Source organism: Ambystoma mexicanum, chromosome 8, assembly GCF_040938575.1.
Source record: "Ambystoma mexicanum isolate Mex_15411 chromosome 8, UKY_AmexF1_1, whole genome shotgun sequence".
Classification (NCBI taxonomy): domain Eukaryota; kingdom Metazoa; phylum Chordata; class Amphibia; order Caudata; family Ambystomatidae; genus Ambystoma; species Ambystoma mexicanum.
The window spans coordinates 1187652905-1187667522 of record NC_090929.1 but is presented as its reverse complement, the minus strand read 5'-3'; the positions used below and the strand labels follow the sequence as shown (position 1 = coordinate 1187667522).

General features: G+C 46.4%; 1 protein-coding gene across 4 annotated transcripts in view; it reads left to right on the top strand.

Annotated features, from left to right (window-relative positions):
• LOC138472877 (lysosomal acid lipase/cholesteryl ester hydrolase-like) overlaps positions 1 to 14618 on the top strand; it is a 661393-nt gene that overhangs the window by 162911 nt on the left and 483864 nt on the right. For all 4 annotated transcript variants that reach the window (XM_069611276.1, XM_069611277.1, XM_069611275.1 and 1 more), the window contains exon 5: positions 3415 to 3524. In XM_069611276.1, coding sequence (XP_069467377.1) covers positions 3415 to 3524 — 110 coding nt within the window. The remainder of the gene's footprint in view (positions 1 to 3414; positions 3525 to 14618) is intronic.

The window sequence follows — 14618 nt, the reverse complement described above, 5'->3', positions numbered from 1 at the left end:
AAGAGATTGTTCCAATTCCTGTTGGTCCAGAGGTAGATGTGGGATGTCAGAATGATATTGATCAACAACATTATGAAGGACAACACAGGGGTCGTGTGAGTAGGAGATGTGGGCCTCCCATAAGATTTAGAGATTACATTTGTTAAAAGTAAAAGTACATTTAATTGCACCCATCTTACTTTGTCTGTATCTAGATGGAAGTTGTATTGATGACAAGTCATGTAATATTTTGTTTATGTTCCATTGTTCAAATTGGTATTAACAGTTTCATCCAAGGGAAGAGGATATGTTGTAATATGCACGGGCTCGTGCATAGGCACAATGGTGGAATGTTGATGCGTGTTTGGTAATCAACATTCCACGGTGGCCGTTGGAGCTGAGGGAGCTGTGGCAAGTGGCTGCGGGGTCTCTGAATAAAGATACGTGACTTTACATACCATAGTGTCGGAGGAAGTTTGTAACGGATACCTTTGGCTTTTTCAGTTGAATTTTGCAGGTAAATGCTCCTTGAAGATTTACGAGTAGCGAGTTTCTCAACGATTATTATTGGCTCCCTTGGTCTGCGATTATGATAGCCATTTGAAGGGAATAATGGCGTGCCTATTTATTTTTCATACCAGTCTACCTGGACTGTTATGAAAAATGAATCAACACGCCATTATTCCCTTCAAATGTGTCAATCGTGCTGACCCTCATTATGTGAGGTACAGCTCCTTTTGGGGGATGGAAAAGGATTGTGTGCTGGTTTGGATTAAACCGCTACAGATATGGCCCTGTGTGCGTGTCAGTGTGCGTGTCCGTGTGCGTGTCCCACTGTGCCTGTCCCACTCTGCTAAGCCAGAATCAGGAGACGGACAAGGAGGCATGATTTGTATCAGTGTTATTCTCTCTTCAAAGTAAAAATTCCTATTCTTTTCCTAACCCTGTGATACTAAGAATTTCTCTATACAACAGAAAGTCATAAGGTGTCTTGTCAGGATGGCTAAACATACGTTAAGTGCTCCGTCCAGAAACCTATTCTAACCTACTCTCATTCCCCACCACTGAAAAGGGAAAACCACAAAACAACCAAGACATACTTCTGTGCTATTGCCCTATGAAAAGGATAGCTGCCCGCTTCTGACCCACACACCTGTGTCTCTTTATCATGGGCCCTTGCCTATGTTCTCAGTCCTAAGCACATAGTTCATGTACTGCTGCGGTGCCATCCCAGAATTCTAGCCAGGTCTCGCTTTCTTTTTCAAATTGTATTTCCCACAGTCTTTCTTCCTTCAGGGAGTCTCCTTCAGGGAGTCTCTCCTCTGTTTTGTTCCCCCCGATCTAGGTTCTTTCAATCTGCTCTATCGCCACCCACTCAGGGGTTTCTTGGTTATTTCCGCACAACAGTGCTTGTATTTGTGTTTTCTCTGTGCTTTTCTCCATTCTGGGGCTTAGCAGTATCTTCCCCCCTCCGGGCTTGTCTCTTCCCCCACTATGGGGTTTCTTTGCGTTCCGTGCTTTGGGGCTTCCCTCTTGCTTCTTGGTTTCCTCCCCACACCAGGGCTTGTGTCTCTTTCTTGACGTGCCGCCTACCTCCCGTTCTGCTGGAGCCACTGGATGCCTGCATGATTTGCGCAATTGTCCGCGGGAGAGTTGTGCGGTCCATCCAGTGCTGCTCTCTGTGTAGGCGCTTCCGTGGCTCGTCAACTGGACTATGTGTCTGGCGGCGGCTTATCTTTCCCAGTCTATCATAGCGGGAAGCGGTGTACAATTTCTCCTTTGTGGTCTTGCTCATGTTGCGACATTGGACCGTTCTGGTTATTAGCCTGCAAGTCTCTGCTGCACTCGTCGAGTGTACTCTGTTGTCTGGTGTGCCTTGTTTGGCATTCTCTCTCTCCTGCCGGCCACACTACTGGTGTCCTGTAACGTAGTACAACACTGCGGACTGCGTTCATACCTTCTGATTGGTTCCTTAGATGACGTACCTCCCTGTTCTTTTTGTCTCTGTGGTTTCCCATAAAGACTGAGTCAGAAGCACAACCAGCCATTAAGGGGGTCACAGGCTATTGTATACCATTCTCTCGCCCCCTCTGTCTCCCTCTCTTGCCCCCCTCTCTCTCTGCATAGATAAAGAGAATCTGGTCATAAATATCTCAGCAAACATGACATTTTGCAATAAAACCTCTGTTGTTTTGGAAATACAGCAATTAATGATTGAAACGCTCCCATCGGTAGAGATGTGCCGTCTGTATCGCTCTCAGTTTAGAAGGTCTTCAATTAAAATTGGTTTGGCTTCGTGATTCGGGTTGAGGTGTTTTGATTGCCTCAGTCTTTCATACAATCAAGACTTTATTACTCAAACTGTATACATTCACTGGCAACACTGGAGGCTTAGCATTAATTGTGCTGTAATTCTGCGAAATTACCACCTAATTTGTTTACCATTAGCACAAGATTACAAGTAGTGGTAAGGTGGTGTAAATCCCAATTTTTGGAGTCCATAGGCATACATTGCGATTTTTCTTCTGATTATTGGGTTTATGGTGGTGAATTTAGCTCAAAATGCTCGCTAGGGTGAATGTTATGTTACTTGGCATTTATATAGCGCTTTATGTATCAGTGGTATGATCTCAAAGTGCTGGTAGGTTGAACGCCCTCAGGATCCATAGTTCGAGAGAGAGAAAGAGAGAGGGAAAAAGGTGCGTGGGTGCACCAGATATGTGTGCAGCTGGTGTTGCACACATATCTCAAGGTCAAGGTCAAACTCGAAATGTATTGGTGCAGTAAAAGTTGTAGCAATTCAGTTAACGCAAAAAATGTGTTTGGTAACATGCTGCCACTCTTTTTAATGGGGCCCTTTTAAAGTAGCATCTGCTGACCAGTCGGGCTCCCATATATTATTCTCTAATCTCACACTTAAATTGGAGAGCTTTCAGCACCATTGCTCATGAGAGAGGGGGGGAGAGAGAGAGAGGGGGGGGAGAGAGAGAGGGGGGGAGAGAGAGAGAGAGGGGAGGGGAGAGAGAGAGGGGAGGGAGAGAGAGAGAGGGGAGGGAGGGGCGAGAGAGTGAATGTTCCACGAATGTCAGTTGGACTGGAGCTGAAATGACCAAGCCTGGCTAGTGGGTATGCTCTCTGTCTTCAACATACTGAAAGCAAATGGAAATTGTAACAGATCTATGTATAGCTGGGTTTTATAGATACTAGTTCAGCATTATCTGTGCCTGCTGAGATGCACATATTTATACCTTAGTCCCTTAATGAATGTGGGTTATCCTGCTGCTCTAATCTTCAATAAAGTAAAGCAGCAATATCTGCCAATAGAATGTGTGTGTGTGTGTATGTATATATATATATATATATATATATATATATATATATTTTTTTTTTTTTTATTTGGGTCTATGATGTTTACTTTTGTGTTCTATTTTATAGTTTCGATGAAATGGCTAAACTGGACCTTCCAGCTGTAATAAACTTCATTGTTAATAAAACGGGACAGGAGCAAATATACTATGTTGGTCATTCACAAGGCACTACTATTGGTAAGTTAATATTTTAGACCTGTTGGTTAAGGAACAATTGAGGTTTCCAAATCATTGTCTCATTTGTACTCTGTTTGATCACTTTATCCTCTTGCAAATGCCTATTAATAATACTAATCATGCTAAAATATGATTTGCCATCTGTCATGGTTTGTAGAGGTTAGTTTAATTAATACAAAGTATTTTAAAGCATTTGTTTTGTAATCTCTACCTTTTATCCTACTTAAGCGTTTATTCTTGATGCATTTATGTGAAGTGATTATGAATTAAATTGGAACATATCTGCGCTGGTAATATTGAGGTTTTGCAATTCTATACCCTTCCTTCCGTCAGGTAGAGGGATCCCCCGTCAGGCAGAGGAATCCCAGACCAATTGTAAGGGTGCAAAAGTAAGGCTCTGACACAATGGAGGCATGCTTTTGGATATAGACCTTTATTAATAAAAGGAGGGTTGGAAAAATGCCTCTCTATCCCTAAAGCTAAGAGGGAGTTCCCTACCTCAAAGGAAACCAGTGAAATTGTCAGGTAATCTGAAACTAAAAGTCTGCCACTGTCCTGTCCCAAAAACCTTCTCGTGTCCCTAACACTACTAATCTTAAATGACTGTGCAAGGAGGACTGTGCAAGGATGATCTCTTCTTAAAGTAAAAGGTTTTCTTGGTGTTTTCAATCAACAGAAAGGTTCCCAGTGTCTCTGGTAATAAAAGTGATGCAAAATAATGTTCCAAAATACAAGATTCCAATGCTAGGGTTGTGTTCCTTTCCTCTAGACTTTTTATCCTAAGTTGTTGGTTAATTCAGGAGGAACTGTTCCTTAGCTTCACAGTTCTTATATCCTCTCAACTTTGCATGTTCCTCTACCAAGCCCAGGGTTCTAGATCCTCTTATTCTCAGCCTTTCATATGAGTGTGAGTCCCAGGCTCACAATACTTTTCACAGCTTGGTTCACTCTCCTACCAAGCAAGTGATCTCTCTTCGGCTGTCTATTTTCTTCTCACAGGGTCCTTGACCCTCCTTGCTTTAAACTTTGGTTTCTCACATGGGTGCAGGTCCCAGACTCCCATGGTTGTGTTGTATCCACTTGGTTCATTCACCTGAAAAGTATACAACTCTCTCTCATTTTCTTCAGGTTCCCAGACCCCCTGTTTCATCAGGATCCCAGACCCTCTGTCTCTTGGGTGTGGGTCCTATACTTGTACTGTTGCGCTATATCCCCGCTTGGTTCGCTCTCCTGCCAAGTATACAACTCTCACTCGTTTTCGTCAGGGTCTGTGAGAAACCTAGTGGTATTCTCCCAGTCGAACCCTCAGAATCCTCTATTCCGGTGGCCAGGGGCGGGCCACCGCATTTGGATCCCAACCCTGGGGGAGACCGGGGTTGCATTAAGGGGAATACCCGAGCCAAGATGCGGTATCCCAACCAGACGGTAGGTGAGTGAGAAGAAGTCCCAGAACCCTTTGTGGGATATGAAAGTCCTTTGATCCCTAACTTGATCCCTCTCTCGCATATGGTTGAAATATTGCTTTAGGACAATCACTGGTCTTTGGAAACTACACCGCTCGCTTAGTTGCTCGCAAGTGATCCTTGTACTCCCGGCCATCTTCTTCGTCGCAGGATACTTTGCATTATCTGTTTTTTCAGTGTTGCCATGCAGGTTGAATTCACTGACTTGACAACAGAATATATTGGTTCTATCCAGGGAGTGGGCAGAAGTATTTGGAGTTGGAGAAGGGGTTAAATATGGTAAAGCGTGGTGATACTGCCTTCTCTGGGAATGGTCGTCCCCAATCCCTTATGGGGCTTCCTTCCCCATGTGATGTTCCCTCAGTGCACCACGCTCTAGGGGACTATTGTACTGTGGACGCACACCCCTTGCCCCATAAGTAAGGTCTTCCCCTAGGGGAGAAGGAACAACATCCTCAGTTTTGTCATACAATTTAAATATTATTTTCTTCTGCAAAGTTTAGAATGAAGGATGACTGTTGTCCAATATACCTCCTTATCAGCGAGGTCCCTGAAACTGTGGGCTCCCCTGCGCACCACAAAGCTCCATAATCATTATTTAACACATTTAATTTAGGCTTAATATGTAAAAATGTCTGCCATGTCTGTCTGACTATTCCCATAGTCTCTCACTCTGTGCAAATTTGAACCCCTCTGTGTAATCAAGCTGTCTGTTTTTATGCCACGATTCAGAATACTTCAGAGTTTGAATGATATTCACTTCTCTGGAGCCTGTGATAACACTAACAACAATTATAAAGAGGCGTTGGGGAAACCCTACCCCCAAAGCTATCCCTCAAATAGATTGAGCAACCTTTAAACACAAACAACAAAACGCTTGGCAGCGAACTAATCTGTTACAAGGGAGGTTAAACCCACCAAGAAAATGGCAAGAGAGCCAAAAAGCATTCTACCAACACTCAATGCAACAAATAATTTCATACAATTTTATTAATATCAAATCACTGATAAAAAAGGACACATTTGGTCCGTTTTTTGAAAGACCACAGTTCAATTATTTATGGTTTACGCAGTGCAAAAAAGCAGACAGTTTGTACAAGGGAAGCTTTTTCCAAGTCTGTTTTGATTCTCAATGAAATTGCAAGTATTCCAAAATTGGATATTTTGAAAAATACACATCCTTACCCACAACTCTGTACAAGATGCTGTTTAATTATTCCTAAAAATGGGTGGCGAATAGTCCTTATTTGCAACTGCCTTGGGCTAGTTCCTTGAATTCAAACCAACAGTGGACCATGAGTATTCACATTTTTCCTCAGTACCCACAATGGACACAAATGACTTCAAACCGTGCTTGCATGTGGCTTTTGTTATTTGTCGTCTTTGTTTGTTGCTATTTTTTTTTTTTTTTTTACATAAAGGTATAGTCTATTTTTTTTTTTTTTTTTACTATCCCATTTTATTCTGTGTGCCTATTCCTGCCCTGAGCACATTGGTTTAATTGTGATCACTTTTCAGGACACTAGTCATGTGACCCACCAGCAAGGTCGGCAGCATTTGTTAAGGACCTGTGGGGTTTAGCTTGTTCTTGACTTGTCACATGCTATTTATAACTGTTGAATGCTTTACAATCCAAGGCAAGCTATTAGAACTGGACTTATTGTATTGGACACCGTTGAGACATTTGTGCTGCAAAACACCAGGGACATCATTTCACCAAAATGCCAGGGGTAGCGGAAGTGACATCACACAACAATTCTGATGACATGACAGGAAGTGATGTAATATGACCCCACCCGAAAGTCACATCACAGGAAGCGATGGAGCATGACATTTCAGCCCTTGACAAAACGGGAAGTGGCATCACATAGCATTGTTTCTAAGTACACTACGAAAAATATGGTTATAAAGTGATGCACATTTCATACAAGAATGGATCACCCCATATATATCGTTCCGTGTATAGGCCCATTTACCAAATTACTATGAATGCAAGCAGATGTCAAAGGCCAAACGATAATGATGTGTTATTATATAGCACTTGCGCGTAAGTACTTCATATAGACCAAATATACATACAATTTCACCCAACCTGTGTTGGTACTCATTTATCAACCTCAGCAGGATGAAAGGCCGAGTTGACCTTGCTGGGAGCCAAACCTGCAGAGTACACGCACATTGAAGCAGCGAGTGCTCAACCCACTGAGCTATTTTACCGGCTATAGCTATCAGAAAACGAGCCACTGAAACACAGAGCCACATGGTGCTGGCCACAGCCCAGGAGCCCCACATTTTTTTTATACTCTTTCTTTTTTAGGGGTAGCAAGGGAGACCCCTAAATGACATCCCTGCAAAACGCATAGAGATTTGCATGTTTTAAAAAGCTCTTCTAAGGTAAAAATGCAGATGTTAAACGCAAGCTTCACCGAGCACTCAAGATGGTTTAGAAGGTTATATTTACTCATTGCTCTGCCATTTAACATTGTGAGGTGAAAGCACACTTCTCAATTCCAGTTAGAAAATGCACTCTGCATCCTTCTGCATATTGTTATACAAACAGAATACCCACAGAATAAAAAACAAAATTGGGTCCTTGTTGTCACAAATGCAAGACAAGATATTTCTGCAAAGCATTGGTTTATTCTAATTAATTTAGAAATGTGCGCTTTTTGTACTAATATTGCATTGCACACAGATGCCCTGTCTTTTTCACAGATTAGTGCATTATTTTTTTTTTTTTATTAGCACTCTTGCCAGGTGCATCAGCTAATTGGGTTGCTCCAAAACCGGGCAATATCTACCGATGCAACCTGAGTGATTGCCATACCCAGCTCTGCTGTGTTCCCTCCTCCCCTGCCTCCCCTGCCTCCTACAGCCTAAACCAGTCCCTCCACCCATTTTTCTCCAACCCTCCCCCCTGCCCCCACCTCCCAAATCTGCTTACCTTCCTTTTCTGGGCTCCTCACCCGAGATGCACGACTTCCTGATAAAGCCATTTAAAATAGAAGAAGGGCTCTCTTTTTCCATGGCAACCCTGCCTGCCTCTCCCAGGCCAATGCTGAGAACGAAGCGTTGCAGCCATCGCTTTGCTCAGGTCTGTAACTTGGGCCCTGGGCCATTACCAGCCAGTGTAGCCCGCAGAACACAATTATTTCTATATTAAAACATCATGTGTTGGGGATTCCAAGATGGCCCACTACGCTCCCGATCCATGAGGCCTCGCTAAGTTGAGAACTGGTGTCTAGCCCTCCCCAGGCGTCAAAGCCAGTGGATTCAACCCCCAAGTGGGGCTTCGCTGTCAGGGGACCCCCGAATCAAGGCAAACAGCCTTCCGAAGCACCATAGCCTCAGAGACCGCGAACCACCGTAGAGGAGGAGAGCGCCCCGCCAAGTAAGTCGCGGGTGCCGACTTTCGCCAGCACAACACTACGACTGCGGAGCAGAAACATGCATGCCGATGCGCACTACACACAAGCTTTGGAGCATTAAGACAGCGGAGCTGCCACCACACACAAGCGGTCAGGCTCCGGGTTCCCGAGGACCAGGGCGGTGGGGCCTACAACACAGTGGACGGAAACACCAGGGGGAATCTGGCTGTGAACCTGCCTTGAACCGCAGGGCTCGCCCTGGCCCCGCCTTCCTCTGTGGCCGGGACCCCACATACCTCTCAGGCGGTCCCGGTGCTGACCACCACCCAGAGCACGCAGCTCGCAGGCCACGGGAGAGGGAGAAGAGCCTGTGGCGCCGGCAACCATCGCACAGACCCAGGGCCCTGGACTCGTGCACTCGCTCATTGTAGCCTTGCCTGTACCGGCCCAAGGCTCCACATATCCACCTGGGCACTGGCCGTGCCCATCAGCGCCGACTTCCAAGGCACTAACTTATTCACTCGGCCTCCAGAGAAAGAGAGAGAGAGAGAGAGAGAGAGAGAGAGAGAGAGAGAGAGGATTCAGACCCAGCCAACCAAGCCCACAGACTCGAACCCCTACACCCTCATGGCCAAAAGCAGTCCTTGGCTGGGTAGGAGTTCTGACTGAGCGGGGAAATCAGAAGCGGGACCCGGATGCAGAGGGGGAGCCGAAGCCCACGGAGGAGTGATCCGGGGGAACCGTGCCCCCTTCTGGGGGAACTCTTTGACACGCAGGCAGAGGTGCAACAAGAGCCCGAACACACCAAGGACCACACGACCTGCAGAGCACCCTACATGCCTCGAGGGGCTCGCGGCGTAGAGGCGAGAAGGCAGGACGCACAGAACCATAACACAAAGGTACACGCAGCGGCTCCCTCTGAATTCCTCGCCCCAAGGTCCCTGCGGAGGCCTCCAAGCCCAAAAGACACTAGAGAAGGGGGCCCACCCCCTGCTGATTCTCCTGCTTCAGGTGCATGAGGGACCTGGGGGCCTGTGATCCACCCCCCCTCCCCCCACCCACCCAGAGTGCCTGGCTTAAAGGGGCACAAGCCTAGCACTGTCACCAAAGGCGAGAGACGGGCCGGTCAGAGGCCCACACTCGCCCCACCACAGCCATCCTTCAGGGGCGAGCTAGGACCAAAATAGGGGGAACCAGAGGCAGGGGGCCTCTCCTATAACAGTCTCCTAGACTGCTAAATTTGGTCCTACACAAGAGAGATCTGAATCAAATTCTCCGGACCTTGGAGGTCCCTCACCATTTGACCAGCACCCTGATCACTCCCCGCAGGGGCGTGGACAATCTTGGGCGTAGGAATTCCTACTCCTACAACACGATAAGGAGCGCCACGTCCATGCCTAAACCCCCACAGCAAAATGTCCAAGAATAGGGGGAAAGATTCTGGCCCAACACCAAGGAACTCGAAGAAGACCCAGGAAGGCGACCTATCCAAGATATGGGCCAAGGACACGGAAACTACTGCTGGGCAGCAGCAATTGTAGGACGAGACCGTGGAGCTGCCTTCAGAGAACCGGGAGGAGCGGAACTCGCCAGTAACTCACTCCTCACTGAAACTTTGTTTAACAGAAATAGTGGACAAGATCACCACTGCAGGACAAACAAATGGATGCTCTAAGGGAAGATTTAGCAGAAGGCTTGCAGGAAATCAAGAGAGCTATCAGCAAAGTGGAACAGAGGGTAGACACAAACGAGAGAGCAATTTAGGACAACGTGGGGGACGCAAGGAAGGCAGATTTTCTTCTGGAAACACTGGTGGTAGCCACACATAACCTGGAACTAATTAAATGAAATATTTTATTTATATCGCGCTCGTACACAAGTGTTTCAGAGCGCAAAGAGGGTACACTAAAGGTGGAAGACCTTGAGAACAGGTCCAGGTGATCTAACATACGTATCAAAAGTCTTCCGGAGGAAACCCAAGACCAGGATCTACGCCAAGTAGTCAAGGGCATCTTCGCGGACCCACTGGATACCAAAGCACCTACTGAAATAGTTTGACGCAAGACCAAGAGATGTCCTGGAAGCGATGCACTCCTACTCTGTCAAGGAACTGATACTAGAGAAGGCTAGGAAATCCAGGCAGATCACCTATAATGGGTTGGAGTTAGCTCTGTACCAGGACTTGGCGCAAGCAACCCTCAATAAAAAGGCAGAGAATGGGCGCAGTCCAAGCCCACCTAAGAGCCCAGGACATCCGCTAAAGATGGGCGCATCCATTTGCACTGACATTCGAGTGGCAGGCGAAACGCCAAAGGATCACATCTTGCGAACTGGGGGTAACCCTCCTATGCCTAGACGAGGACGCATCAGCTTCTTCCATACCGTCCGCCTCCCAAAGAGCAGTTCGAAAACCATGGGAATGGTCCATGGTACAGCCCAAGAAAGACAGGAGGGGAATCTCCCAACCAGAACGGAGACGGAACCCACCAACGAATGACCAAGAGGCCCAAAAGAACCTGGAGCCCAATCGGGAATGATTCCACTGATAGAACCAGTATTTCTGCAGGATAGATGAGCAAGCCTAGGGAGGGCGAAATAGAAGCGCAATGGGAGTACCTGAGGGTACACTAAAACCGAGAAGAGGCCTTGTGGGATAGGGGGGAGGGGGAAAACCTTCGAATGGGAGTGGGGTATCCCGCGTGGGTCAAACCTGTGGGCAGATGGAGGATCAACTCTTGAGATTCTGATTCGAGGGGGTCTAGAGGTCAGTTGATCTGGCCTATCAGGAGGTGGGGGGAGGGGAAGGGTGTAGGGGAAAGGGTTTGAGGGACTGTTTCACCTAGAGATGCAAGACTGAACAGAAGGGATCGATCATTGACGGGGGCACAAGGGCCGCCGCCCCAAGAACTCTGAACCAAGCAGTTTGGTAGGAAGCACCATGGCTGAGAGAGGCACGCTGAAGATAGTTTCCATGAATGTCAACAGCCTAAAAAGGAAAAAAGTAGAGAGATTCATCAGGTGGGAACGGCTGGATATAGTCTCCCTGCAAGAAACCTGCATCCAGATGAGGGACGGAGGCAGAATAAAGCTATGGGGCTATGCTACAATTCTCAAGGCCACAGAACCGGTTAAAAAAAGCGGGAGTCCTCCGGGCCCTGAAAGATGGTTTGGACTTGAGCATAACCGGGAAGGACTCGGATGACCAGGGGAGATTTTTAGCAGTGACGCTGGAAGGGAAGGGGGAGACCCACACAGTAGCCACACTATACGCCCCTAACACGGAACAAGAGGAATATTTACTGTTAGCAATAAATTGCCTCGAGCGATTTGCGAAATCCTTAGTAGTACTAACGGGGGACTTCAATATGGCTTGGGGACCCGTCCAAAGATAGGCGCAGAGGGCATGCAGTTTATGAAGGAAGACTGTCGTAACAACTCAAAGGAAGGATGGGCAATCTCTCCCTGGTAGACTGATGGAGGGAGCTTGAAGGGGATAAAGACAGGTTCACTTTCTATTCACATGCCATTCACACACATTCCAGAATAAACCTCATTTGGCTGTCAAGCGGTCTGCTAGGAACTGTGAAGAGCATAACGCTGGGAGCTATAGTACTCTCGGACCATGCCCCAATAACTGTTACTCTGACCAGGAAGAGGGGCCCATCAGGCCTATGGAAATGGAGTTACCCGACTCCCCTCTTCAAGGATGAGGCACTGATCAGGGAGGTGGAAGGGGAAATAGAAGCCTTCTTTGAAAACAATAAAATTGGGGACACAACCCAGCAGACTCGGTGGGACACCTTGAAAGCAACCCTGAGAGGGAAGATAATAGCCATGAAAGCAAGAAGGGATAGGGAAAGGAAGCTAGTAGAGGCCCTGCTGGAAGAGCAGCTGAAGGGGATAATGGCGAAACTGGGCCCAGGGCAGCCCCTTGTAAAGCGGACCATCTTTTGGCAAGGATGCTGAGAAAGGAGGAAAAGGATAAAACAAAATTTTTATTTATTTTAATATTTATATCGCGCCGGTAGCTCGCGAGCCTCGGGGCGCCGAAACAAGAACACAAAAAGACAGAACAAACAGGTAGTGGGACGGATAGGACGGGACGAACACAAGAAATTACTCTAACATGGGAGTTAGAAGGGGGGCAGATTATTTGAATATGTGGGTTTTTACCATTTTGCGAAAGCGAGTGTAGTTGGGTTCCAGTCTTAGGTGGTCCGGGAGGTTGTTCCAGAGACTGGCAGCTAGGGTCGGAAAGGCTCTGCCTAGGCCGCTTTTAAGTTTGTGTGGGGCTATGGCAATTTTGCCGAGTTGCGACGATCTCAGTGTTCTATTTGGGACGTATGGTTTGATCCTCATTTTTAGGTACGTTGGTGCCTTTCCGTGAATGCATCTATGCACAATGGTTAAGGTCTTAAAGTGCACCCTATCTTCAATTTTCAGCCAGTGAAGCTCCTTTCTGGAGTTGCTGATATGCTCTGTTCTGGATTTGAGCTTGATAATTCTTACAGCGTTGTTCTGTACAACTTGGTAGCTTTGTAGGCACTGCTTGGAGGAACCCAGGACTAAGGCGTTCCCATAGTCGAGGCGCGACAGGATGGTGGCTCTTGCTATGGTCGCGCAGTTGTCCTCTGATATAAATGGTCTGATGGCTTTTATCAGTCGTAGATGGTAGGCACAGTTTTTTTTTTTTTAATGTATTGTGCTTGGGCATCAGCTCCCAAGGATGCTTCCAGCAGCATACCAAGGGTTTTAACCTTGCTCAAGACCGATATGGGTGTATCTTTGATATGAAAGGATGTGTAGGAAGGGGATAACTTAGCACGGGCGGAGGTTGAACCGAAAATCATGAGCTCCATTTTTTTCCCGTTCAGGCACATCCAATTGGAGTCTGTCTTTCTGATAATTGCCACTTAGTTCAAATGCAAGCTGCGTATCATCATCGTAGTTAGTGAAGTAGGTGTTGATATCGTCGAACGAGGCATAGGTACCTCAAGTAGAGATTAAACAGCAGTGGTGACATGCTGGCCCCTTGGGGAACTCCACAAAGGATTTCTTTTTCCAAGGAGAACTTGTCCCCCCAGTGCACCCTGGATATTCTGTTTTTTAAAAATGACATTATCCAGCTGATGGCTTCGTCAGAGCAGTTGCTGGACTTTTTAGAGCATTCTGGAGTAAGTTGTGGTCAAGGAGGTCGAATGCGGCGCTGAGGTCAAGTAGGATGAGAAGGTCTGTCTTACCCTTGTCAATAATACCGAGCATTTTGGTCTGAAGATCTAACATAGCTGTCTCAGTACTGTGGGCAGGGCGGAAACCGGACAGTTGTGGGTGGAGGGAGTTTGAGTCCTCCACATGTGTCTGAAGTTGCATGGTGGCGATCTTATCCATGATTTTGAGGATGAAATTGCAGTTAGTTATGGGTCTAAGGTTATTCGGGTCCCGTTGGTCTAGATCGTATTTTTGTTACCAGGGGGATTACTGTAACCTTTTTGATGGCATCGGGAACTTTCTGATCTCTGAAAGAGGCATTTATGATCTTTGTCAAGGTGGGGGCGAATATGTCTGTGTTGTCCAATATTATTTTGGGCGAGATGATGTTTTCTGCACATGTCCTGGGTTTCATTGTCGCCAGTACCTTGATCATATCACTGTTATTGATCTCTGTGAACTTAAAAGTTTCAATACCTGGTGTAATGGTCTCAGCTGGCAGGGTGACTGTCGTTTGTTTGTTGGTCAATGAGTTTATGATAGTGTCTCTGGCTTTGGCAATTTTGTTGAAAAAGGCGATCGGAGTACTATCGCATTCTTCTTGTGAGGGTAGAAACGGAGGGGTGATGGCTTTAGGTTTTTCTATAGATTTAAGGATATTGAACAGTTTGCTGGTGGAATTAGTGCCTGTAGAGATCTGTTCATTATAGAAATTTTTCTTAGCCTCGGTTATCATATGTTTATATTTTATTTCGCTTTCCTTCCAGATAGCTTTATTGGCTGATGAAGGTTCTTTTAGCCAAGCATTTTCTTTGTTTCGTTTGTACCTTTTTTGTTCTGCTAGTTCTTTGGAGAACCATTGTTGTTTTTTTTGGGTGGATCTAGCTGACTTGGTTTGGAGGGGGGCTACTTGGTCCCTACGTTTTTCGAGATGACTGAGTAAGTTTGCTAGCATAGTTTCACAGGTGTCATTCTCGACTTGGTTTTTATCCACCTCAGCCAGGCATTGTATTAGATGGTTCCTGTCGATGTTTTTGCAGTTACGATAAATCGAG